Below are 26,145 nucleotides of genomic sequence, written 5' to 3'. Positions count from 1 at the left end.
TAGTACTAAATATGTCCTGGCTTTGCGTTAATTCAGTGGAGGAGGACGTGGGGACTGTGTCCATCCCTGTGGTGAGGACTAGGGGTTTGTTTGGACTGGTCTCTGCCCAGTTCACCTCCAGAGGCCTGACTGCGACCCCTGTCCTCGACTACATCCTGTCTAATGGCTCTGTGGTCTTCAGCCCTGGCCAGAAGATCGCTCACATCAACATCACTGTGATCAACGACGTGGACAGGTGAAAAACAGCCTTCAGTTTTTTTTGTTAATTGTTATACCATACCATTTATTTGTCTTTGCAGTATTTGTAGAACTGGGTTCAAATCTTTTTTTAAAAGCCAGAAGCAATAAGCAGCAGAATGCATACAGAACAGATCCGTCCTCAAATGAATCACAAATATTTACATATTATTTTGTATATTTTTCTATACAAATTATTTTTCTATTTTTTTCACATTTAACATTTTAAAATGACCTTACAGGTAAACACTCAAAAAGTGGATTCCTTATTTGGGTACGCAATACAATTTCACTCCAAGCTTGCGCTTTTGTCTGTCTTCTTCAGTGAATACGCAGAGAATTTTGAGGTCCGGCTCTCAGAAGCTACCGGCGGAGCTGCCCTGGGCCCACGCTCCGTCGCCACGGTAACCATCGCCAAGAGCGACTCTCCCAGCGGGCTTGTGCGCTTCGTCAACCAAAGTCTCATCGCTCTGGAGAACCCGAACTCCACCCTCAAACTGGTCCTCATCCTGGAGAGAGCAGGGGGCCTTGTCGGAAACGCTACGGTAAGGCTGAAAAACATTACTGTAATATATAACCGATAACTCAAAAATATAACTTTGGACTTCAGATAACTTCCAATAACGACAAAATATTACAAGTAACTTCAGACACTAATTTGTCACAAGTACTCACAAGTAAAAGTAACGAAAAAGTAGAGTTTTATCACCTTAATATACATACAGTATGTACACAGATGTAATTTAGATTTCAATATATTTTTATATATATATATATATTAAGAATATACATATATACATGCACAATTTATAGCGGTTTATTGATTATTATATTTTTTATTGTAATATTTCATATTTTTATTTTAACTTTCATTATTATTGCCTATTTGTTCCAGGTGATTACTGAAATATCCTTCTAATTAACTAATCACCAGTAGTTACCTTGAACTGGACGTTCCAGAACCTCTTTGACGACCAATAACTGATCCAACTTGTTCTTCTCTCACCCTCAGGTCGCGTGGAGCATCTTGGGCCCCAACAGCCGAGAGGCCCTGCCGCCACTCAACATGGACATCAGGGAGCCGGTGAACGGATCCTTCTTTTTTAGGGACGGGGAGGAAGGAACACGAGCGATAGAGCTGACGATGCTCCCGCACGGAGAGGTGGAGGTGGAGGAGAGCTTTGTGGTGGAGCTCAGCAGACTGACTGGGGATATGGACGTGGACCCCCACGCCGGATCCGTCACCATCAAGGTACTGAGCGGGATGAGGGAGTGAGACTGGACTTATAATAGTTTTAAAGACATGTGTTTTTCAGACATGTAAAATATTAGTATAGGGATATTTGGCTTTCGGTGAAATTTATAGAAAATGTAAAAAGTTCACGTTACAGTGATATTATATCATGAAAGTAGGGCATTTAAGCAGAAGTATGCAATGGTGATTTCCTCATCTCAAACAATTTATTGAAACAAAACCAACAACAGTGGTGGGTATACCACAACAAAAAATGTCAATGTCTCAATAACTTGTCATGTGCCCTTGAGCATCAATTACAGCTTGACAACGACATCTCATGCTGTTCACAAGTCGAATTATTGTCTGCTGAGGCATGGCACCCCACTCTTCTTGAAGGGCGGCCCTCAGGTCATTGAGGTTCTGGGGTACAGAGTTACGAGCCTCTACGCGGCGACTCAGCTGATCCCATAGGTTTTCTATGGGATTCAGGTCTGGAGAAAGTGCAGGCCACTCCATTTGAGGTGCCCCAGTCTCCAGCAGCCGTTCCCTGATGATGCGACCTCGATGAGCTGGAGCATTGTCGTCCATGAAGATTAACTTAGGCCTGTGTTGTTCATGCAGGGGCACAATGACTAGATTAATGATGTTATTCAGGTAGTATGGGCTTGTCACTGTACCATTCACAAAGTGTAGGGCAGTTCTGTATTGACTAGACACACCTGCCCACACTGTAACACCACCACCACCAAAGGCTCGTCTGGTGATAACAGTGGCTGATGCATAGCGCTCTCCTTGATGTCTCCAACATCGTTGGCGGCCATCATTTCTGCTCAACGTGAATCGACTTTCATCAGAGAACAGCACTGAGGCCACTGGTCCCTCGTCCAGTGTAAATGCTCCCTGGCTCAAGCAAGACGATGATGCCTGTGCCTGGTGGATGGTCAGGTTCCCTTGCAGGTCGTCTAGCACGTAGACCACACTGATGGAAACGGTTTCGAATGGTCTAACGTGACACTTGGGTGCCTCTCACCTCCCTTAAATGTGCCTGGAGTTGAGTGGCATTCATCATCCGGTTCCGCAGGGCACTGTTCACAATGAAGCGCTCATCAGTGTGGGATGTGGCCAAAGGACGTCCACTTCTATGCCTTTCTGTGACTCTTCCAGTCTCTGTATCTCTGTTGCAAGCTGCTGATGACACTCTGTGACACTCTAAGCTCAGTGGCCACTTCCCTCTGAGAACATCCTGTTTGAAGCCTCACAACGGCGAGGTACTGTTGATCAAATTGTTGGTGTCGTCTTGGTCTCATAATGTCAAAATGTGAACAGCATGATGAAGAGGACTGTTTAAATACCAATTCTAATTGAACCAGGAAATTTATTGGTCGATTCATGGATCAAACACCTGTTGTGAATTTTGCCGTTCAGCTCCTTGTTGGAGAACAGCAAGTTGTGCAAAAAGTACTGAAACATTAAAGAGTTGGACATGTGCATTCAAAAGTTTGGAGAAGGTCAAATTAAGTTCACCTATAAAGGTTAAAGTGCATTTTAAGTTCATCCTGAAATTTCACCCGAAAGCCAAATATCCCTAACTTTTTGTGAGTAGTATATGTGGAATATTAAGTGTAATCCCATATTCCATATGATTAGTCAAAAATGAGTAACTAATTATTTTCTTCTTGCTTTATCTTTCAAAATAAAATATTTTAATCAATTTTAATTGTAATCAAAAAATTCTAAAATAATTTTTTGAATTACATTCAAATTAAGGAGTTTTCCAATTTAATAATCAAAAATAATTTTTGATGATTAAATTGGAAAACTCGGTATTTAAACTCATTGTTTCTCATTATGTGTAAGTGAAATATGAATAAATTAAATAATATGGACAAACATATATATAAAAACAGACCGATTTTATTTTTATTATAAAAAATACATCTTAAGCTCATTTTAATTTCTAACAAATTTTAACATATTCTAGGTGTTCAAGTTGCCTATGCATTCAAGGATTTAATGCTAATTATATACAGTACATACTGTATAATCAACAAAACATGAGACTGTTGTACTGGTTGAAACATTGGAAGTGTGGCAGTATGTATTCCCCTTTCCCCTTCACCATCAAGTTCAAGTTCAAGTTCAAGAGATTATTTGTCACATCCCGCCCCATGCAAAAAAAAAGAAAATTAAAACAAAAAAACAAAAATAAAACATCCAAATTAAAGAAAATCTTTGCATTACACATATGCCGGCCTGCAGAATCACACACTTGGCTCATAAAAGTTAATTTTTTCATAATTTAAATCGCTCTTTCTTCCTTCTCCTCCAGATTGAGAAGTTCGGCGACCCCAACGGCATCGTCCAGTTCACGGAGGACGCTCTGAGAGAGCGAGTCTACAGCGAACCCTCAGAGGAGGAAGGGCCCCTCAGCATCTCCTTAGGGGTCAGACGCAGAGAGGGAGTCATGGGAAACATCACAGTAAGCCAACATGAAATACAAGATTTTAATTTAAGATTCTTACCGTATGATGCTTATCAACATTTCATTACACCATGCAGCCGCTATTATGTTTGTCAGCCACGCATGACTCTTGCCACGCTTATTAGCCAACACTTTACTTTATGGTATTATTTGGGGCATTTGCGGTCATTTTTGAATGTCAAAGGTCGAGGTCAATCTCGTTTGAGCTCACAAAATGGATCAAAATCGAGTTATTGGTTGATGGCTTTTGATGATCTTGGGGTCAACTCTATAATTTTCATCGGTGCTGAGACTCTTTGTGCGATTTCAGAATTTGAATTTATTATGAGTTATTAGAATGATATTCAGAGATAAAGCTACTCATAAACACACACACATAACGCCGCTCTCTCCGACCACCCAGATCCATTGGGAGGTGCAGAGTGACTCAGAGCTGGCGGGTGACCTCCTCCGGGGGTCTGGTTCCGTGGTGATCCTGGACGGCCAGAGGGAGGCAGAGGTGGTCCTCAGCCTGATGCCCGACACAGTGCCGGAGCTGGAGGAGATCTACCACGTCAGGCTGACGGCGGTGGGGGGCGGTGCCACTCTGGATGCCAACCCCAACCGCACCAGTACCCAAATAAGGTAGGTTGTGGGTCTCAAACAGACTGTGAAAGTTTGATTTTAACGTTGTTCATCTGTGTTAGCCATTTAAGGAAAGGTGAGATGAAGGAAAAGTTATAATTAAAGGGATCCTAGTTTTGGGGGGAAATTTCATTGGAGCTAGGCTAGTTGATCCCATTCACAGCCATGCATTCAGCTAACACAGTTAGCATGCAGCCCATCGATATCTCTGTGCTGACACACATACTGATGTGGCGGATCGACACACACATACTTATTTTGGGGGAATTTGGTCTCCTTCTCTGCCCTCAGGGTGCGTGCCAACGACGAGCCCCACGGGGTGTTTGCCCTGAACCCCGAGCAGCAGTCCATCTTGGCGGTGGTGGTGGGTTTTGGGGTGGAGACCGGCAGAGTCCTGGTTCTGAACGTGACCCGACTGGCCGGGCTGTTTGGCAACGCCAGCGTGGGCTACGGCATCACCGGAGGGACAGACGTCCAGGGGCTCCTCGGAGAAAGGGCCACAGGACGGGTGCTGTTAAGAGACGGAGAGAATTCGGCTTCTGTCAGTGTGCCGCTCAGCAGCCAGGTGAGCGGTGCCTGGGTGAACAACGTTCAACATCTCCAAAAAGGACAGGTCTTGTGGGGTGTTCCCAGTATGCAGTGGTTAGTACCTACCAAAAATGTTCCAAGGAAGCACAAGCGGTAAACCGGCGATGAGCCCATGGGCTCATTGATGTGCATGGGGAGTGAAGTCTAGCCCGTCTGATCCAACCCCACAGAAGAGCTATTGTAGCACAAACTGCTTAAAAAGTTCATGCTGCTATGATAGAAAGGTGTCACAACACACAGTGCATCACAGCTTGCTGCATATGGGGCTGCGTAGCCACAGACCGGTCAGAGTGCCCATGCTGACCCCTGTCCACCGCTGAAAGCTCCTACAATGGGCACATGAGGGTCAGAAGTTTTTGAAACTATATGGTGAAAAACCAACCTTTAAAATGATACATACCTACCTTAAAAGGCTCCGCTGACAATTACGTTAAAACATATTTTTGTTTAAGTTCACAAGTTACTTAATTTTGACCTACTTTGTATTTTTTAATTCCATTTTGAAAAGCCTCAGTTTGCATTGCTTAAACAAATATAAAATATGGCAAAATGAAGTACCTTTGACAAAATAATATGTTAGAAACAATTAAACAGCTAAGAATGTACAATGTAAAATATGTGTGCTGAATCGTAAAAGGCCACCACTCAATCTGTCAATTTGACTTTGATATGGTCCTTTAAGGCCATGAAAATGGTGAAACTGATCTAGACTTATTGTATTTGATTTGAACTCTTTGTCTACCCTGAGACAACGAGTTCAAATCATTATCTTTTTGTGTGCTTTATCTTGTTGTCGTGCTGCTCTATATCACTTTAGTCTAATCTTATTCTCCTTTATTTCCTGTCTTTGTCCCTGAAGGTGTTTTTGGGGGTGGGAGACAACCTGACAGCCAGGCTGACTGATGTCAGACTGGTCAGCGCTCTCATCGGCGCGCCGCCTCGCCTACTTCTGGGGTCTACCGTTGCCGTGGTGACCACACCCGAGGAGGCAGCCGACACTGAAGTGAGTCAAAACACCCAGATGTGAATCTCTGGAGATCAGTAGATGCACAGGAACGACTGATTTTATTCAACCAGTGGAAGTCTGTTTTAAGACAGGGTCCTCCTATGTGGAAGGAGGTGGCGCTGGTTGGACGCCCCAATGCCGCCTTTGGAAGCCCGAGAAGCCCCTTCTGACACTTAATTGTAGTCGAGTGTCTACAGCACGGCCGCTGTTTCTTTGTTTTGGCCACAGATCCACCTAACTGCATCCTCTCCAGCCTCCCTGTAATGGCTTTTGTGTCACATTTCATTTGCCTAGAAAATAGCCCTCTATCTACGTTAACTGGGTTTGTGCTTCATCTGTGGCTTCGCTGCGAACACTCAACCTCCTCACGTCATGACTTTTGAAAAGGCTTGTTTATCACAGCAGGGTAACTTGGTTACCTCGCCTCTAACCATGAAATTAGCCCCAATACATAGTGGGCCTTGTTAGCGGTAAGACAAGCTATAATGTAATTCCTCATTTCTCATTTCCAACACAGTGTTGCGTCAATATTCTTGTGGACGCTGAATAAACAAAGTTTCCCCTCTCGTGTTGTCCAGGTTGGTTTTGCCTCCCTGGCCCTCCAGGTTTTCAACCTGGAGACGGGGCTGTGTGAGGCCAGAGTGACCAGAACGGGGCTTTTCGGGGGTGTCACCGTGGCCTGGAGAGCAGGGCACCCTCCGGGACAGATCCCGCCTGGGTTCAGACCTGGAACCATCATCCCAAAATCAGGCAAGATCCTCCACACAGCATCCTAACCAGACAAATCCGACTGAGTCAAATCCTAAAAAAACGTAGCCGTACCTGTTTTGTTGTACCGGCTTATCGTTATCATTGCCATCAACTATGAGCCTGTGGTTCTATCAAAGATGAATACACATACTAACGATGTTCTATATTAATATGAATCTATGAATATGCAGGCTCGGTGACCCTTGCCCATGGGGAGAGGAGCAAGGCGTTCTCTCTGACGGCTTTAGCCGATGTGTCCCAGTCCCAGTCGGTCGCCCACGCAGTGCACCTCACCGCCGCCAGCTCCAGCTCTGTGTCAGGAAATACCGCCCGACTCAGGTAAGCCCTTAGCGGTGTCATTTCGGGAAGAGAATGAATATTTAAGTTTATTATGAAGACGGTGATGAGGAAAAGATATTGCCATGCGAAACAAGATCATTTCAGTTTGAAGATCGATCTCAGAATTCTGAGAAAAAAGCCCTGTATTCTGAGTTGTCAGAATTATGAGAAAACCAAATTTAATGTCAGAATTCTGGCGTTCTGGATACTGAATTCCGACTTATACATTGCATGAAAATGTGTCTTTTCAATCGTCCTCCATAGATCGGTTCAGTCTTATGCAGGAAACGATTAGGCATTGTATTTCTGTTTGCAACAAGAGTTTAAAATGAAAGCTGTCGCTATGAAACCGTCCCCGTCCATGCACCGTCCCAGGTCGGGTTTCACCGTGGCCGAAGTGGAGCCGCTGGGCGTGTACCAGTTCTCCCCGGAGTCCCGGCAGTTAGTCATCGAGGAGGACGTCCAGACCATAACCCTCTACGTCCAGCGGCTCTACGGTTCCCGTAGCAACCGCTCCAGCGTGTCCTACGCCACGACGCCGGGCAGCGCAGCGGCTGGAGAGGACTTTGCGGCCGTTGGGGACGGACGGCTGGTCTTCGCCTCTCCTCTCCAGACCAACGCCTCCCTGCGCCTGTCCATCCTGGACGACTCCCTGTCCGAGCCCGACGAGTACTTCTACGTCAACCTGACGGACGTCCGCGTCCTCGCTCCGGACGTGCTCGGGCCGGACGCCTCCCCCCCCCGCCTCCACCCCCGGCACAGCGTGGCCACGGTGAGTATCGCGGCCAGCGATGCCGCCGGCGGGCTGCTGAGCGTGGGCCCGGGGCTGACCCAGACGGCGGAGGACCGGGACGGCGGCGCCCAGCAGGGGGGAAGGACAGTGCTGAGGGTCCGCAGGGCCGTCAGCCTGGCTGGAGCCGTGAGGGTCCGCGTCCGCGTGTACGCAGGTGAGCTCTCGTTTATCGCGCTGTAAATACACTGTGTTACAAGGGATTTTATTAAGTGCTTTGTTCACGTAATAACACCACCGGGAGCTGCAAGGATGAGTGAGATTCTCATGCCTACTAAGTGAAAACGGCTCAGTTCAGTGATTTCTAGACTAGGATCTGGCTCAGTGTGTGGTGTTTCAAATCAGATGGATGGTATCTGGCATATTCTTTGGCATATGTTTGACATATATCTAAGGGATAATGTACAATTAACCCTAACCCTAACCCTAACCCTGTCATTATCGCAAAAATAACCCCTTACTTTGTGATCAGCCCGTATCAGTCTAAAGGGGGTTGTTTTGGGAGAATGACTAGCCGGCTGCACACTATCCTGAATATTTCTCCGAATAATTCATAATTATTTGTCACTGTTGTCCACAGTAATGTAGCTGACACTGCAGTAACATATCAAACTATTTAGCCAACAAAAAAAACATTGCATTTGATATTAATGTCGGCAGTTATCTCTTCAAGTCTTCCACTGTAGTTTCTATGTAGCGTCGCATGATGGCGCCATGAGCTAATGATGAGAAGTTAACGATCAGATTAGAAGTTGTTGCCGTGGCAACGGTCGATATTAACAGATTGGAAGTCAGTGTTCAGAAATAACTGACCACTGATTCCCACTAATGACCATACAGAATCAAGTATTCCACAACTGAAACATCTTTTCTTTGCATTTCCTTTAGCTGGAAGTGTTACGACTTCACCTCTTCCCTTTGCCCTTGAGCCTAACGGCACCTTGGCCCGGGAGGGGCAGGACTTCCTCCTGCAGTCCACCGTGGTAACCCTGCAGGATGGGCAGAGCGAGGCGGACCTGGTCGTCCTCATTGTGGACGACTCTGAGCCGGAGGGACGGGAGGTCTTCTTCATCTACCTCAGCGACCCTGAGGGCGGGGCACAGATCACAGACAGGCACGACGAACAGGGCTTTGGGGCCTTCGCCAAAATCGTCATCCTGGGTAAAAAATTAAGACTGAAAGATGGTTTTCTTGTCACAGTTATGCTCCTATGCGTTAAACACATTATATGTTCACTCATTTATTTTCCGTCATCTCCGGATCAAAATCAATGTTTTTCTAGTGCTGACTCACCTAGTTATGTCTAAATGTGTTGTGTTACCTGCCTCAGTTCTGCTCATACCATCCTATCACAATTGAACATTGTTTCAGCGACAGCAGTCACCATCACCTTTTTAGACATCACGGCACATTTCGCAACACTGAAGACCAACATTTCCCAATATTTTCTCTCCTTCCTTCCTGTCTCACAGGGAGTGACTTCCACAATGGTATAGTTGGGTTCAGTGTGGATTCCCTGGCAGGACAGATTCTGGATGAGGACTCTGAGAAGAGAAGCACGGTTCTTTACCTGCATAGACAGGAAAACAGGTATCGTTAAATGAATGTCCTCACTTAGCCAAATGAAACATAATAACATTTTAACAGCTTGCATTTGCCTCTATGCCTTTAACTGTGCCCTGTCCCACTGCTCTTAGGGCCTTTGAGGACGTGCAGGTTTCCTGGAGAGCTAGTTTCAGCGAAGGCGCTCCAACCCTCGTCAGCAACGGCGTGGACCTGTCCAGGGAACTGCTCCAAACCTCGGGGAGCGTCCTGTGCAGGAGGGGAGAGATCGTCTGTCTCCTCACCGTCGAGGTCCGGGAAGATGAGGTAAATGACAGGGAATGAGTGAAATGATGATCATGATATGTATCATTATATGCACACACCTACACAAAGCTGATAATAACTCTCCATGCGTTGTGATGAATGGGACTCTTTATTCGTCTCTCTGGCAGTGGCGTGTTGTTTCTCCATACCAGTTCTCTGGTCTTGTACTGCCCGCTCAAGTCGCTATTTTGGAGTTAACTTGTCATCACAGTAGATGATGACAATAGAAAATGCCTCATCACGATCTCAGGCAACATCCTCCCCCTCTCCATCTGTCCTCTGGCCTCCCAGTCTGCCATTCCACTGCCTCTGATTCAACCTGCATTTCTACCCACACGCTCTCCTTCGAGGAGACGACATGAATAGGCTATTAAAGGCTTTTTGCAACCACCCTGAGATATTTGACACGTCTTTTATATGATATACAAAGCACTGCGTCATGGTTTTATTTAGCATTTTGGTCTGACACACGTCTCCCGTTCTCTCCCTAGGAGCCGGAGTACCAGACCTGGTTCCTGGTGGAGATCTACCAGGTCGGCGCCGGCGCGGCCATCAACCAGACCTCCCGCTTCGCCAATGTCACCCTGGCCGAGAGCGACGATCCGCGGGGCCTGGTGTATTTCGCCCTGGGCTCCAGACTTCCCACCGTCACCCTGAAGAGCACGCGGCTCAGCCTACAGGTCTACAGACAGGCCAGCACGGCCACAGGCATGTCAGTACGCTACCGCATGCTGGTGAGTTCTCTACCCATTAAATGTATAGGTTTAGATAAACTAAAAACTCAAATGCTAAAATTAAAATGGGTCGAGCGGGTGACTCGTTGGTTGTGGATTCCACACAGGTCTAACCTTTTCCTAAGAAATCTAATTTTAGCTCGAGGATAATTCCATTTACTGTATCGATTTCTCCCAATACAATTTCCTCCTCTAAAACAACTGTAATCCTGATCTGATATTTGTGTTGTCTCTCTTTAACCTGTTTCCCCCCCTGAGACCTTATCTAGTTACCGCAGGACTTCAGATAATGAGTCCATCATTTAATTTACCTTTGTAACATATCTTGACCTTAACTGGTGAAGTCAAATGTAATTACACCATTATGTCATTGCCTTTACAGCAGTGCCTCATGTCTGCAATGTACAATTATTTCCTGCGATCACTCATTGGGTTATCTAATGTTATTTTTATATTCGTTTGTTTGTTTGTTTATATATTTCAATTTGCTTGAATTAATTAACCTTTTTTTAATCTTCTGGTGCAGTTTATTTTTATGTATTTAATTTTGTATTATTATTATTATTATTATTATTATTATTATTATTAATAAAAAAAAAGATAATAATAATAATAATATTAATAGTATTACTAATTTATTACTTTCACCTTCTGATGATCGCGTGGCAGTTCCACATCACATGCAAGAAGCATCTCAAACCAGTCTAATTATATGTGTATCTGATATATTTATATGTTCATAATAAATGACTGATAAGAACAAAAACCTTGTGTCACATAGCAAAGGCTTTCTCTTGTTTATCCCTTATATTTAACCACACCCAGTTTCTCTTTGTCTTTCCATCAGGAGCTTTCCCGGGCAGAAGCTGTGGGTCCCTCCATGATATGGCCCGCTGTGGCTGGCATGGACTTCCTCAGGCAGGAGGGCGAGTTGGCCTTTGACCTTGGACAGCACAGCGCCTCCCTAGACGTCATCCTGACGCCGGACCTCGCCTCGTCCAATCCCACGCCCAAGCGCTTTCGGGTGGAGCTCTATGGGGCCACGGGAGGGGCCAGAGTGCACCCCGAGTTCGGGCTGGCCAACGTGACCGTGGTGTCGGACGCAGAGACACAGGCCGTGTGGGCCTTGTTGGACCAGCTGCAGCAGCCCCTGAAAGCAGCCATATTGGACCGAGTGGTGCAAGGGCTAGTCAATAAGGTCACCACAGGACTTACTCCTGAACAGATGACAGCCGTGCTGGAAGCTTTGGGGAAGGTGAGAGGGAGAAGTTAATTATGTCCTTAATAGTCATGAATCTACAAACTTTAACTTTTCCTATTTTGGTCCGCTATGGTTTATTGCATTGTACAGTATAGCATTTTTATAGTACATTGTAGTATATAGTTTGTGTTTTGAAACTGTGAGTCCATCGAGTGAAAGTGTGGGATACTGTGCCTGTGTGTACAGTACTTCTACTTCTATCCATTAGTCAGTGTTTGTTTCAGGCAGCTTAAGGGCACACGTCATGTCCCGTAGGCCTTTCCAGCGTCTACGGGACAAGCTCCCTCTTCAGAAAACTGCTCCGATCCCAGAGGCTACTCTTCAGGCTGCGGGTGCCACTGTAGTTTATGATGAAGAGAGAGCTGGAGGAAGTTGAACAGCCATGGAAAACAAACAGAGAAAGAGAAATAAGGAAGGCAAATTCTGGAGAAAGGGGAGCACTTGTTAGGAGGCGTCAGAGAGAGAAGGAGATTCATGGTAAAAGACGGAAGCAGACAAAAGGGCACCACTTAAAGTTGGCACTCAAGAAGAAAAAGGCTTCATAACACTGAGATATAAAACAGAACATGATGACGATGACATGAGCCAGGGGCAGTAGAAGGATGCGTGCTACAGAGCCTCCTTAAACACTCTACATACTATATAACCCTCGTTGTTTTCAATTGGGTTGTGTGTGAATCTCTCAGGCAAAAATAACTTGAAAAACGATTGTTCGATTTGTAGAACTAGTCCGTCATAGCCATGCAGCCCTGATGTACACGGTGCCTTTTCCCTGGACCAGGTCCTCGCGGAGGCAGAGAGGGTCCCTCTGGAGGAGAGCAGCCGGGGGCTGACCTACGACCTGCTGTGCTCCATGGCCAATCCCAGCCGAGGGGACACCAGGGGTATCAGCCATCTTGCCGAGGTGGCCGAGCGATTTGCCTTCTCCCTCCTCACCAAAAGCCAATGCGGAGAGCAGGGACAGAGGTCAGTACTCCATGGTTTCAAGGGAGCCATGGGTGTCATTAAAAGGTTGCAGGGGTCTTCTTCCTCTTCCTCTGTCGTTCTGGTTCTGACTGGCGGTCCGCTCTGTGTGCAATGGAATTTGATCTTGAGCTTTTCTATGTTGTCTCACTTGCCCTTGTATGGTTTTACCCAGGGGCCGCACCATCCTGGACACCTGCCCTTTTATGTCCATCTCGGCCTACCACTGGTACCCCACACAGATTAATGGCCACACCTTCTTGGGCCGTAACGAAGATACCTTTCGGCTGCCGGACTCCTTGCTGCCTGTGCCGCCGCCAACTGCCGGGGCGCTGCAGCCCTTGGCCTGCCGCCACCTTCAGCTGACAGAGTACACCACCGAGCACTGGTTCCTCACCAACGATAAAACCTATGCCCTGAATGGGAAGGTACAGCAAGGCCCCGGCATACTCTACTTCAATCATCTCGACTCAAAATTTAAAATGTTTAGATTAGACACCAGGGGGCAGTATTGCTCCAATATATGTTATTCAGACAACTCCCCATGCTTTAAGGTTGACGGCTCTCTCTCTCTCTCTCTAGGTATTCACTGTCAGCCTACAGGGCAGAGGTTCGCGACCTTTAACCGATGGCAATGAGGTAGTGTATCGTATTCACACCTCGGGCCCGCGGGTCAAACCGGGCCAGTCGCTGTGCCTCCTCTGGAACCAGGCGGCTGAAAGGTAAGCCACCACAGAAAGACTTGCAAATGAGTGACTTACTGATGAATTTGATATTGAAGGACACGGTCCATTTGTGTGGCCTCTTCAGTATAAACTGTTTTTAAAGGATCTCCACACAACGAATGAGCTGTGAAATTAGTTTACATTTTTTGGAAAAACACCCTGAAATTAATAAAAATTTTACAAAATAAATTAATGATTTTTTTTTATGGTTATGTTTTAGCTATGATTTGGTGGCTCACATGCAGTACCCTCGCCGACCACTAGCATCTTAACATCACTGCCCTATAGCACATAATTTTGTCAGATTTAAATAACTACCCACTATATACATACAAGGAAAACTACTTTTATTTTCTTATATTGTCTGTTGATATTTTTTCTTATTTTTGTCTTGCTTTGAATGTACATGTGGCTTTTGAGGCCATTACCCTCGTGCACCCCACGTTGCACCCGAAAGCTCCCTCCCACCCAGAAGTCCGGGTGGGAGCTTGGGTTAAGTCTAATTACTTCCTGTTTTGTGCACGTTTGCTCGGCGTGCTCCACCCCCGAGTCCTGCGTTCACCCAGGACTTTGCAGTGACGTGGAATGGGCCTTGGCAGGAACAGTGTGTTACAGTCAAAAGATTTGGCCGCTTTCGTTCAGGAACAGGAACAGCGGCCAGGGAGATGCATTCCAGATAACAAAACAGATGAGATGATGTTGAAAAAAACAAAACAAAGAGAGAGAGAGGGAGATGAACGCAAAGGAGAGACTAAAGACCACTTCCCACTTGCACTAAAAGCCGTAACTCTACGCAATGTTCCATATTAGTGTCATGTGGGAAAAGGAGCTGGTGTCGATGTTCCATAAAACTCTATCGGTAAATTTCCCCACTCTCGACCTAGTATAATTTACAGGAAAATGCCGTTACGGCTGTGAATGGAAGTGTGTGTGAATGGAAGCAGTAACATTGCCGGGACAAGTACATAAAGTAGGGGTAGAGCTGAATTAGAATCAGTATCGGCAAAGCACAAACAGTGTGGTTTTACTTAACTTACTTTACTTGTGTTTTAACATTGGTCGGCGAGAAAATTAAACATTTAGAAATGCGACACACACCCAAGTTGTGCCTTTTAGAGTAAGGGGTGGAGAGGGGCACTACATAGTGTTTGTCAGTTCGGGAGGTATGAAGTGCTTCGAGAGCAGAGCCGGAGAGGGAACGAGCAGACAGGGAGAGGTAGAGCGGGTGGAGAAAGCTCCTTCTCCGGAGACAGTGAGTGTTCGGACACGTTCATAATGATTTAATAACTTTGGGTTAGGGTTACTCAGCGGAGGTAACCGAGAAGGCGAGGTGGTAACCAAAGCGCTGGTCTCTGAGAGCTAGGAAAAAAATTATAATAATAATTCAGATTGTCCAAACAATGGCATCTAAGCTGGACATAACGTTTTAACCCTAATCCATTACGTACTGTATCCGTAACAGTCATCTATGTGGGAACAGACTCTATACGGAACTTCTCCATAAAGGAGGCCAATGTCGGAATGACTACCTACTGAATCATTACAGATTTGATGTGGGAAAGTGGCTTATGGGAACTAAGCAGAACAGTAAGGGATCACAAACCAGATCGGAGTTGCTTTCTCTGAAAGAAAGTTAACAGCTTGGGTTTAAGTCTTCGGTTCGGGACAAACTTAGACACAGGTTTCCTTCACGGTCCAAACAAGCTACGACACCTCATGGTGCTCAGGCTCCTACGAAATAATGCTCCGGGCCTTCCTCGCCCACGGCCTGTGCTTTTGTCACGCCACCAATGTGTCGATCTTTTTTGTCTCTTCCCTGTTTGACTTCACATTCCGTCCTTTCATTATGTTACCCCTCCTTCTCCTCTAGCTGGTTATCAGATGGTCAGTTTTGCCGGGTGGTGGAGGACGATGGGAGCTATGTGGAGTGTGCGTGCTCCCACCTGTCGGTCTACACCGCCTCCGCCGAGATGGCGGCTCTGGCGACCTACAACGAGGCCTTCTACGCCTCAGGGTTCATCTGCATTTCGGGTACGCAGCCGCGACGACTCCTCGTGTGCGCTTCTCTTCTCTCCTTTCTATACGTGTCTTGGTGTGTTTTGTTTGGCCTATCGTCCATGTTCCTTCTGCATGGGTTTCGTCTCCCGCATTTCCTCCCACGCTGTTTTGAATTGGCTGTTCTAGTTAACAAATTGGCTGTGTGGGATCAACACTTGTTTACCGGATGACATGTTTTTTTATCTTGTTTTTCCTGTCCCCCTGTCAGGTTTTGCCTTGGCCATTATTTCCCACCTGCTGTGCTCCCGTTTCCCGATGTTCGCTGCCAAACTGCTAACCCACATGTTCGTGGGCTGCCTTGGGACCCAGGTAATAGATTCCCCTTTTTGAAGAAGTAGCCTGCTCTCCTCAGTCCACAGTAAGAAGCAAAACACCCACAGTGTGTTACCGCTGATTCATGCTGAGGCCTTCATACTCCCACATCAGCCCCTTGTTGTCGGTCTTGGAAATGCACCATTTGTTTCCATGGCATTTATCATTTCCTTGTCTGGGTCTCTCTCCAAAGCAATAATATTAAGGGAAATTAAACAAAATAAATAGGAGACCTTTGGAAAGAGATACGGTATAGAAGCATCCATCTCACACCTAATTCACTTTCAAAATTCAGTGGATCAATAGCTTGCGCTGCGCATAATGTTGAATACACACATGCAAAAACACATGCCAAAAGTCCTCCCCAGACACTAGGAATTGCACCGATAATTTCTAAGCATTGTCCAGCTGCATCATTTTTGCGGGTCCCTGACAACGGAACCATGCTCCCCGCACCCTGGCCCATAAAAACGCAAGCTGTCTAGTTATCAGTGAGTGAGATAGATATGTGGCTTTAGGGGAGGTTGGTGTCGAGGTGCTCACGCTCTCGGCGAGTCCACTTGTGTGTGAGTATATATCTGAGCGTGCGTGACTGCAGCAGTGGTAATTTTCCACTGGTCCCCATTGTCTTTGGTTGACAAACACGAGCCCCTTGGAAGCAGACTGTCGTTCGGGGCTGACCACCCTGGACCCGACCTGTTTATGGCCCCCACCAAAGCCCCTGAACCTGAAAGGGTTTTGGATGGAAAATTCCGTTCAGTTTTGTCTCCTTGATAATACTGTACTGTATGTTTGCGTGATAGATTGTGGGATATTGTTTCTAATGTGTGAGCCGCTGCTTGCGTGGCCTCCAGTGAAGGCTAGCTGACCAAAAGCTGATACGCTGTGTTCAAAACCGAAGGTCTAACTAATGAAAAATACTTAAAATGAAAAGTGCTATTTTCTTCTGGTTCTTGGTGCCGCTGGGAATGTTTTGGCAGAAAAATTACTGTCCAGTGCAGGATGTGCTGAAAAATAAGACTGCAACTCACTATTATTTATATATATATATATATATATATATATATATATATATATATATATATATATATACTGTATATATACGATTAATCTATGGCATCAATATACACGATAAGATAATAAGGTGTAAAATGATAGTAAATCTTCAATTGAAGAATTCTGCACACAGACATTTTGGAACTGCTTCCCAACCTTTTTCATATCGAGGACCACCTATTTGATACATATTAGGCCATAATATATACTAAAATTTAATTGAAGAATTCTTTGTTCATTGATTCATGATCTGGGGTATGCATGTCGTGCCTCAGTAGTGTGGGTTTGTGTTCTGGCACTGGTCTACGAAAACCTTTTCTCAAAAGACGATATGTCCGATCTCCCATTAATTTGCTCACTTCATGCACCTCATGATGACCTAATTTACTTTTCATTGAATTATTAAAATTTTTATACATTTTATGACTTTAATGCCGTGGTTCTTGGAAAACTCATCACTACAGAGTGTGAAGAACGTGGGTGTCATTCTAAAATATACTGCAAGAGGGAGTACAAATGAGAGGGCTTACGTGTTTTAATAAGTATCACTTATGGGCCTGTGTGTGTGTGTGTGTGTGTGTGTGTGTGCGTGTCACGCACGTGATCTGGCTCAGAATTCTTAGACGCACAGCTGAACAGTTCAATAAGTTCAGCATTATCTATCAGAGTAAACAGGCCAAGTTCCACTATGTGGGTTATATTTAACCTGCTTTATATATTCAAGTGTGATTGGAGTGGTGATGGCAGGGTTCATGATATAGAGCTCTGGAGTCGGGAGTCTGTATCTCAACTCTGTAATAGCAGGCGGTGGAGAGGTCACCTCTTACACGCTCTCTTCTGGAACTAGGCAGAGACACATAGCACTGTGGATTGTGCATTGTGATGCATTTTATCTTGCACAGCCAGTATCATGTCAATGCCAACACACCTCTGACTCAAACAACCGGGTGCTTGATTGGGCGACCACTGTGAAAATCAGCAGTAATTGCTGTAATTGGCTAGTGTCGGCATAGATTTGGTTAAATTGAGGTTTGGAATAAGTAACATATCCAACATATCCAATAACATTTGTATTAGAAGTCCCAAAATTAGATCAAATGGAATTAGTATAGCATTTTCATTTGGTCATATGGTCATTTGCACCCATGTCTAGATTTGGGATCTCAGTCATGTCTGTTCATTTGAACGGTATTTTTGTAGGTTGTGCTCTGAAGACCCGGCCAGAGCAGGTTGGTGACCTGCGGTGCCGAGCTTATGATTAGTCACTGTCACTGCCCTCTGTGGGCCGAAAATTAAAGCTGCCGGCCTGATAAATCTCTCTCTGGAGCAGCAGATACAGCCCAGCCGGGAAGTTCTGGAAACATGGGAGAGTGGGTGGAAGCCATGAATAGCTAGGAGGAGGTAGACACACGTGTTATATAACTACCTATACATCTCTCTGATCGCCTGTCCCTCCTCTGTCCTTGCACTGCAAGGCACTGCAAGGTGCATTGATTGAATAAAAACCTGTGTAACTGAATTGCAGTCGCATTTTGTAGCTATTGAAAGCAGAATCTTTTATGTATTACGGTCGTACAACAAAAAACATTGGAGACGACACAAAGAGATACAGTTTGAACAACATGTTCTTCCTCTCAAGTTGTCTGACTCCATTCACTTACATGGAGAACGACGGGTTTTGACAATGCATTACTGCGAACCTGCCTGCAGAGGGCGACAGTGAGAACTCACTGCTACTGCTCCTCCTCACTTACTAGCGCATGAAGTAGACGGGCAGTCGGTAAGCAGCGCCGTTGAAGTGGAACCAGCCGATCTTGTTTAACGTCGTTAAATGTGATGACCCCTAACTATCGCAACGTTCCCTCAGCGTTCCCATTTTTTTTTTATTCATCGCTAATATATACTGAGCAATCTTTCTACTCCACTGAACAGTAGGATACACTGGCTGTTCGCCTCACTTGGGACCTACAAAATTGTGACATAAGCATAAAATGGTTACTGAAGAAAAACACTGGATCGATGACAGTAGCATGGGTTTGGGAGAGTTTTGGGGCACATTTTCCTAACCCCTAAGATTTCACTGTCTCCGCAGTGGCCTTGGTGCACAGGATGCTCCACTATTTCTGCCGACCACTCCCAAGTCTTTTAATTTGGCAAAAATCTCATCTGACTTTTTGAGGACGGTGCCATATCCGCAGCAGCAAGAGATGTGAAGGGAGAGAGGAGGAGAAGAACCGACAGGGAGACGCTAAGCAGACGCTTTTCACAAGCGCCAAGGTTAATGTGACGAGGGCGCTTCTGTTTCTCGCGTCCGCATTTTCTCTCAGTCATCAAAGCAGATTGAACGATGCACAGGATTGATTATGTACTGCAGGGAGGCCAGTTCCATTGTCAAGGATCAGGGAAAGAACAGGAATAAAATGTCCCCTGTCGTCCTCACGGTGAAGTCGATGAGCAACCGACGTGGGCGGTTTGATTGTATTTGAGTGCGTTGTACACACTTTAAACTGCAGTGGTGGTGAGGCACAGGCTTCAGAAGAGGTTAAAAGAAGTGATCTGCGAGGCAGCTCTGCAAATTCTACAGTGATTAAAGGGAGGTAGGACTTGCCAAGGGTGGTTGTGTTGGGAGAGGATCGGAAGACAGCAGGGGTGGCTGGGGGGTGCATACGTTTAAGAGGGATAGAGAAAAAACGTTGTCAGAGCCGGAGACATCAGAACCCCCACATTAAGAGAAACCACCTGCGTGAACAGGACTCTCGCTGATAGTGTGACTGAGTTTTGTGTTTGCGGTTTTCTTCCCATACAACTGACCCGGCGCGGTGACCGGCAGCCCAGCCGGCCTCTCCCCACAGCAGGACAACTGAAGATTGTCTCTGCGGAGTGGAAATTTACCCAGCGCCTATGTATATTAGGCTGATCTGCCCGTGTGCGTTTTGGCACGTGTGTGTGGATGCGTGTGTGTGTGTGTGTGTGTCAGCCATGTTAGTGCTCTTCACGCAGGCAGCAATAAGAGACATTTTGCCAAGGAAATCAGAACTGGCACGGCATGTACCATTGAGACTGTATTTGAGTCTTTAATCTTTCCAAGCAACTTCTCTGTATTATACAGAGTGCCTTTGGCCCCTTCCCAACCCATGTTCGTTCATTGTGTTTGTGTGTTTTCTTTGTATGCGTTGTGTACAAAGTGTAGTGTGGACACAGTATATAGTACTTCTTTAGAGCAGGGTACATGGTCCATGGGGATTTGTTTAACAAAATGCGTTCAGACCCAAGTATTTTCCTATTTTTCCACTGTTATATTATATATACAATATATTAATGTGGCATACAGTAAATCGATTCCAACTTCATTAGCCTAAAAGAGATTCTTAGGCATGCACAGACCTCCACCTGTGGCTTAGAAAAGTATTGAAGCGATATTTACTTTTGTCACCCGTTTTAGAGCAAGGGGTGTGTACTTCTCCCCCTAGGCCTTGAAGCTACAGTCCAAAAAAAAACCCAACCCAGGTAAACAAGCGATTATCTTATCTATTATCCATGGCAGTTTCTCCACTTGCACTGTTTAATGGGTAATCGTCTAGGGAAAGGTGATACCGGCCTCTCTGCCGATCTCTCTTTTGCGTCTGTTCGGCTGCCCTTCTCTCTCACTCGTTCTCGCTCTCCTCCTTGCATTGAGGAGGGTTGAAAAGTCGAGAGTTGTCCCAAAACCACCCGAAGAGCCACTCGAGTTGTACAACTTTGCTTGGTTTTGCTTTCTTCTGCAGTTTCAGCCTGATGTCATTGGATTCGTCCTTCAACGTAGTGAATGTCAGGTCAGCATTCTAGCTGTCATCTGTAGTTGGGGAGGGGGGCTCATCAGTATTTGGTATTTAAAGGCATGTGTTACGCAATGAGGTAATCAGGTATTATAACCCAGCCACTTATTAATGTATGCTCTGGAGAAATTGTAGAGACAGAACATTAAATTATGATGCTTTCATAACATGGTCTGCGATACAGAGTGTTCAGAATAGCAGTCGGCTGTATCAACACCAGGGATAAAGCTGTTGCTGTATATTTTAAAAAGTGATTTGGCTCTTTCTAATATAAACCAAAGCCGTCTGTACATCCACAGTGTGCGTGTCAGCTGATGTGTGGGCCCGGGCTTCATTAGCAACGGCATGGACTGGGTTAGATAAGGGTCAGGTCTTGTGTAACCGCCCCGATCTTTATCGGTATGTGCCTGAGGTATGTGCATCGTCCCCGAGCATTTCCAGAAGGATCATGTTATTCCAGAGGCGGGCCTCGTCTGGAACAGGAACAGAGTATTCAGGAACGGAGTTTTGCTGCTTTTAGTAGTGTGAGTAATGCAGACTTTCCTCATACAAACAGCAGCACTTTTATTCTGCCGCACAGCGATGTAGAAACATTTCAATTCAATGGACCATGTGCTGTCCGATTAGCCCCTCTCCCTCTCTCACTCTCTCTCTCCCTCCCTCTAGCTCTCTCATTTCTTTCTCTCGTTTGACCAAGGCTCGATTTCCCTTTTTGTTCTTGTCACAACAGGTCAAGGTGCTGCACGAGGGACTCAAGACCTTGAGAGAGTGTGTGTGTGTGTGTGTGTGTGTGTGTGTGTGTGTCTGTGTTCATACTCATGACCTTTGTTGTACTCCGCCCAGTCCTTGCTAGGCACTATACTGCTGAAATGCCCAGTTAAGAATCTGGACCGAGGAATTGGATGCCCGTGCACGATGTGCCGTGTGTAGCTGTGAAGACATACACTGGACCTGCAGTATGGCTCCCTTTGCGACATGTGTAAACTTTTCACATTGTAGACCACAGGCCTTTTTAGTCCATGAAACACCAAATGGTTTCCTTATGTGAGTCAGCTTGGGACCGAAAGCTTCTCTTAGTCTTTCAACTAACCCCAACATACAAATAGAAGGGAATACTCTCCCCTACTTAACTGTCAAGTTGAACGAGTAATAATAAGCTTTTTCAATATAATAAAGTTTAGCATTTTCTGCATCTACCTTGCCCTGTACAACATCCCTATAACCAGTGAATTATCATTATTGCACACGTCTTTCATTCAGAACAGTCATTACTAAGTAAAATTCAGTTTATTGATTCATTTCTATATAAAAATGTTGAATTAAGTGATGTTTATGGTCCATTCCTTGTCTTATAAGATGTCACGAGTGAACGCCGAGCTGAATGTGATTTTACGGACGGTTTGTGCGTGTCTGTGTGCGTGTGATCAGTGTTTTGGCCCAATCTACGCGGCGCTTTCCGAGAAAACCGCAGATGGCGTCCGTGGCGTTCGGAAAAGAGCTTTAAACGAGCTCTGCAGCAGCTCTGCAGGAGCTCTGCGCACTTCCTGAAAAATGTGAACACGCTACAGCCGGCGCACGCGTCTGACTGAATACAGAGTGCAGAGATTTGAAGAGGGGGGAAAATAGGCCAGACGGTTGGAAGACAGGATATCGAAGACAGATCTCGTGGAATGAAAAGAGCGTTGTCCGCGGACGCATTATAACGACGTGTCTACAAAGTAAGGATCGAAAGGGTGGTTCAAAATGAAGAAAACTGAGATCTTGAAATCCAAATACTAAAAATTTGACCTTTATTCTATTATGGTGGGGTTTGATGGCGTCTGTTAGCACATTGTTGATAGATCACTTAAAAACAAAGTTAAGAGGTTGGCGTCCAATATACATTTAGTTTTATTTAGTTTCATGACACATGCACAAACGAGGAACCTGACACTTCCATATTTAGTGTGAAACTAGATGCCCTGTGCCATCTAACATATGAACGACTCAATGGCAAGTGCTCCCTAGTAGGCAGAGAAGTGCTCATTTGGCCTCGGGCCCCGGGGCCGTGGCATTGGGGCTGTCAGTGTGGGAAAGAAAAGTCCTTTCTCCGTCCAATCAACATTTAGTTTCGTCCATTGTGATTTATCGGAGCTCTCATCCTGTTCAGACGTTCCCACAATCTCAGTTCGGAGTTGTTTATCTCGTCGGTTTTGTGTTGCGTTCCTGTACGTGTGCGTGCTGTTTAGGTGTCTCCTGGTCCTGGTTATAAACGGCTTCCTGCTCCCAGGCGGACCCGAGCAAACAGAAACACTCCCCTCGGCCCCCGCGGATAGCGTGATCCGGGGGTGGGGGGGGGGCGGGGGGGTGGGATTTGCGCGGCAGTCGCACTTTGTCCTCCAGCTGAAAAGGAGGCGAAAAGGGAATTATGTAATCCAAAACCTGACCTTTTCCCTTTTTTGTGAGAAAGCAAGACGCAAGAGGGACTAGAATAGTGTGCACTGCGTCGCCGCTCTTCCTCAGGAAGTTTGTATTCTCTTGTGCAACGGATGATCAATCAATCATCTCTAACAAAGTGTATGCGTGTGGGTGTCTGGATGGCGTCAGAGCTGGTGTCCCCGTGGGGCGACAAGCGTTGAAAGGAATGGGGAGAGAAGCGAAAGCCAAGGAGGAGATGAGGACATTGTGTTTACCTCTTGCTTCCTCTCTCCCCCTCTTTTCAATCCTAACACTGCAACAACGGACGAGCACACTCCTCCAATCAATAATCGTGATTTATTTTTATTTTTTTCGCTTAACTTTTTTACGAGAGTCCATCTTCAGCTGCAATTGGTTTAAAAAAAAAAACAATGAAGAGTAGATTTCTGGGCTCTATCTGTGCCAAGTTTCAGCCCCAGACTAATGATTTCATGGTATAAAGTAGTAGCGGTCAGGGCCGTGGGACCGTGTGTGTGTGTGTGTGTGTGTGTGTGTGTGTGTGTGTGTGTGTGTGTGTGTGTGTGTGTGTGTGTGTGTGTGTGTGTTGGTGCATTTGCAGAAAGGCCAGTGTACACAGTTTACAAGGAGGTTTACAGTTACACGACTACTGACACCCAGTCCTCAATCCCCCCCCCCATCTCTACAGCATCTCCTGGATCACCATGGTTACGCTCATCTCTTAGTACATACTAAAACAACAAATCCTGCCTTCATTTTGTTCTACAGTATTGCTGCTAATAACAAAGCAGTTATATTGTGTAAAACATTATTTTGTGCCATGACTCATACCGTTTTCTTTCCATATTTCTTCTATCAGGGTGATTTATTGGCACAATCAATTTTGCCATATAATTTTTCATTTCAAATGCAATAATAATAATTATAACGATGATGATAATAATGATAATAATAATAATAATAATAATAATAATGATAGTTGTATTCAAATTGTAAATATACATAGTTACATGTTTTTTTATATAGGATTATTAATTATAAAATGTAAATATAAAAAATACATTTGATTAAACAAACATAAATACATAAATAATCTACTGGACTCACAATCCACACACAAGCAGACAATCACTTTTGCTGATATATTCAGTTATGTAAGCAAATACATGCAATAATAAAAAAAACAAGTTTAAAACAGTTTCAGAATTTCAGCAAATATATACACCGCGTTCCAAATTATTATGCAAATGGGATTGAATTATAATAAACATTTGTTTTTCAATTAAACTCATGGATGGAAATCAATCTCAGACACCTGTGATAATTGGTTTGCCAGGTGAGCCCAATTAAAGGAAAACTACTTAAGAAGGACGTTCCACATTATTAAGCAGGCCACAGGTTTCAAGCAATATGGGAAAGAAAAAGGATCTCTCTGCTGCCGAAAAGCATCAAATAGTGCAATGCCTTGGACAAGGTATGAAAACATTAGATATTTCACAAAAACTTAAGCATGATCATCGTACTGTAAAGAGATTTGTGGCTGATTCAGAGCACAGACAGGTTTGTGCAGATAAAGGCATAATGGAAGGAAGGTTTCTGCCAGACAAATTCATGGGATTAAGAGAGCAGCTGCTAAAATGCCATTACAAAGCAGCAAACAAGTATTTGAAGCTGCTAGTGCAGTTGTGCATAAACCTACTATTCGGCCACCCCTAACCAATGCTCACAAGCAGAAACGGTTGCAGTGGGCCCAGAAATACATGAAGAATAATTTTCAAACAGTCTTGTTGACTGATGAGTGCCGTGCAACCCTGGATGGTCCAGATGGATGGAGTAGTGGATGGTTGGTGGATGGCCAACATGTCCCAACAAGGCTGCGACGTCAGCAAGGAGGTGGCGGAGTCATGTTTTGGGCCGGAATCATGGGGAGAAAGCTGGTGGGCCCCTTTAGGGTCCCTGAAGGTGTGAAAATGACCTTGGCAAAGTATATAGAGTTTCTGACTGACCGCTTTCTTCCATGGTACAAAAGGAAGAACCGTGCCTTCCGTAGCAAAATCATCTTCATGCATGACAATGCACCATCTCATGCTGCAAAGAATACCTCTGTGTCACTGGCTGCTATGGGCATAAAAGTAAGAGAAACTCATGGTGTGGCCCCCACCCTCCCCTGACCTCAACCCTATTGAGAACCTTTGGAGCATCCTCAAGCAAAAGATCTATGAGGGTGGGAGACAGTTTGCATCAAAACAGCAGCTCTGGGAGGCTATTTTGACATCCTGCAAAGAAATTCAAGCAGAAACTCTCCAAAAACTCACAAGTTCAATGGATGCAAGAATTGTGAAGGTGATACCAAAGAAGGGGTCCTATGTTAACATGTAACTTGGCCTGTTAAGATGTTTTTGATTGAAAAAGCTTTTGATTTCAGTAAATATGACCTCCAAGTGCTGCAAATTCAACAAATTACCATTTTCAGTTCTTTACAACCTATAAAATGTTTAAAACTCTGTTGTGCATAATAATTTGGAACAGTGCATTTTGAGTTTTTTGCTTTTGAAAAAAATACTGTTATCATTGTGAGGTTTGTTTAATAACATTCGAATTATAGCCTAACGGTTGATGACTTGAAAATTATACTGACTGTCATTTGCATCGACTATTTAGGAAAATAGGAGAAAAATATCATTTGCATAATAATTTGGAACGCAGTGTATGATGATATACAGCTTAAAAAAAAACCCAATCCAAATGAATTTTAACAGGGAACATCTTAATAGACTTGTTCTCCTAGTGTGATTTGTCGCTGTACTTCACATCGGATCGTTTGACTCCGAGTTATAGGCGAGCCACTGCACTACAACAGGGATTCAAAATTCCCCCCCTGTTA

At 45.0% G+C, this 26,145-nt stretch overlaps 1 protein-coding gene across 1 annotated transcript in view; it reads left to right on the top strand.

Annotated features, from left to right (window-relative positions):
* adgrv1 (adhesion G protein-coupled receptor V1) overlaps positions 1-26,145 on the top strand; it is a gene marked incomplete at its 5' end in the record, with an annotated part of 122,963 nt that overhangs the window by 46,694 nt on the left and 50,124 nt on the right. The window contains 20 exons of the mRNA XM_080004252.1: positions 37-235; positions 563-782; positions 1,250-1,489; positions 3,804-3,953; positions 4,360-4,580; positions 4,872-5,145; positions 6,028-6,171; positions 6,753-6,924; positions 7,116-7,263; positions 7,639-8,210; positions 8,942-9,214; positions 9,526-9,643; positions 9,751-9,922; positions 10,414-10,656; positions 11,504-11,911; positions 12,699-12,883; positions 13,056-13,308; positions 13,463-13,602; positions 15,476-15,636; positions 15,872-15,972. Coding sequence (XP_079860378.1) covers positions 37-235; positions 563-782; positions 1,250-1,489; positions 3,804-3,953; positions 4,360-4,580; positions 4,872-5,145; positions 6,028-6,171; positions 6,753-6,924; positions 7,116-7,263; positions 7,639-8,210; positions 8,942-9,214; positions 9,526-9,643; positions 9,751-9,922; positions 10,414-10,656; positions 11,504-11,911; positions 12,699-12,883; positions 13,056-13,308; positions 13,463-13,602; positions 15,476-15,636; positions 15,872-15,972 — 4,394 coding nt within the window. The remainder of the gene's footprint in view (positions 1-36; positions 236-562; positions 783-1,249; positions 1,490-3,803; positions 3,954-4,359; positions 4,581-4,871; positions 5,146-6,027; positions 6,172-6,752; positions 6,925-7,115; positions 7,264-7,638; positions 8,211-8,941; positions 9,215-9,525; positions 9,644-9,750; positions 9,923-10,413; positions 10,657-11,503; positions 11,912-12,698; positions 12,884-13,055; positions 13,309-13,462; positions 13,603-15,475; positions 15,637-15,871; positions 15,973-26,145) is intronic.

The sequence above is a fragment of the Zeus faber genome (genome assembly GCF_960531495.2).
Source record: "Zeus faber genome assembly, chromosome: 7".
Taxonomy (NCBI): domain Eukaryota; kingdom Metazoa; phylum Chordata; class Actinopteri; order Zeiformes; family Zeidae; genus Zeus; species Zeus faber.
The sequence above is the reverse complement of the archived record's forward strand: the minus strand, read 5'-3'. Positions and strand labels throughout refer to the sequence as shown.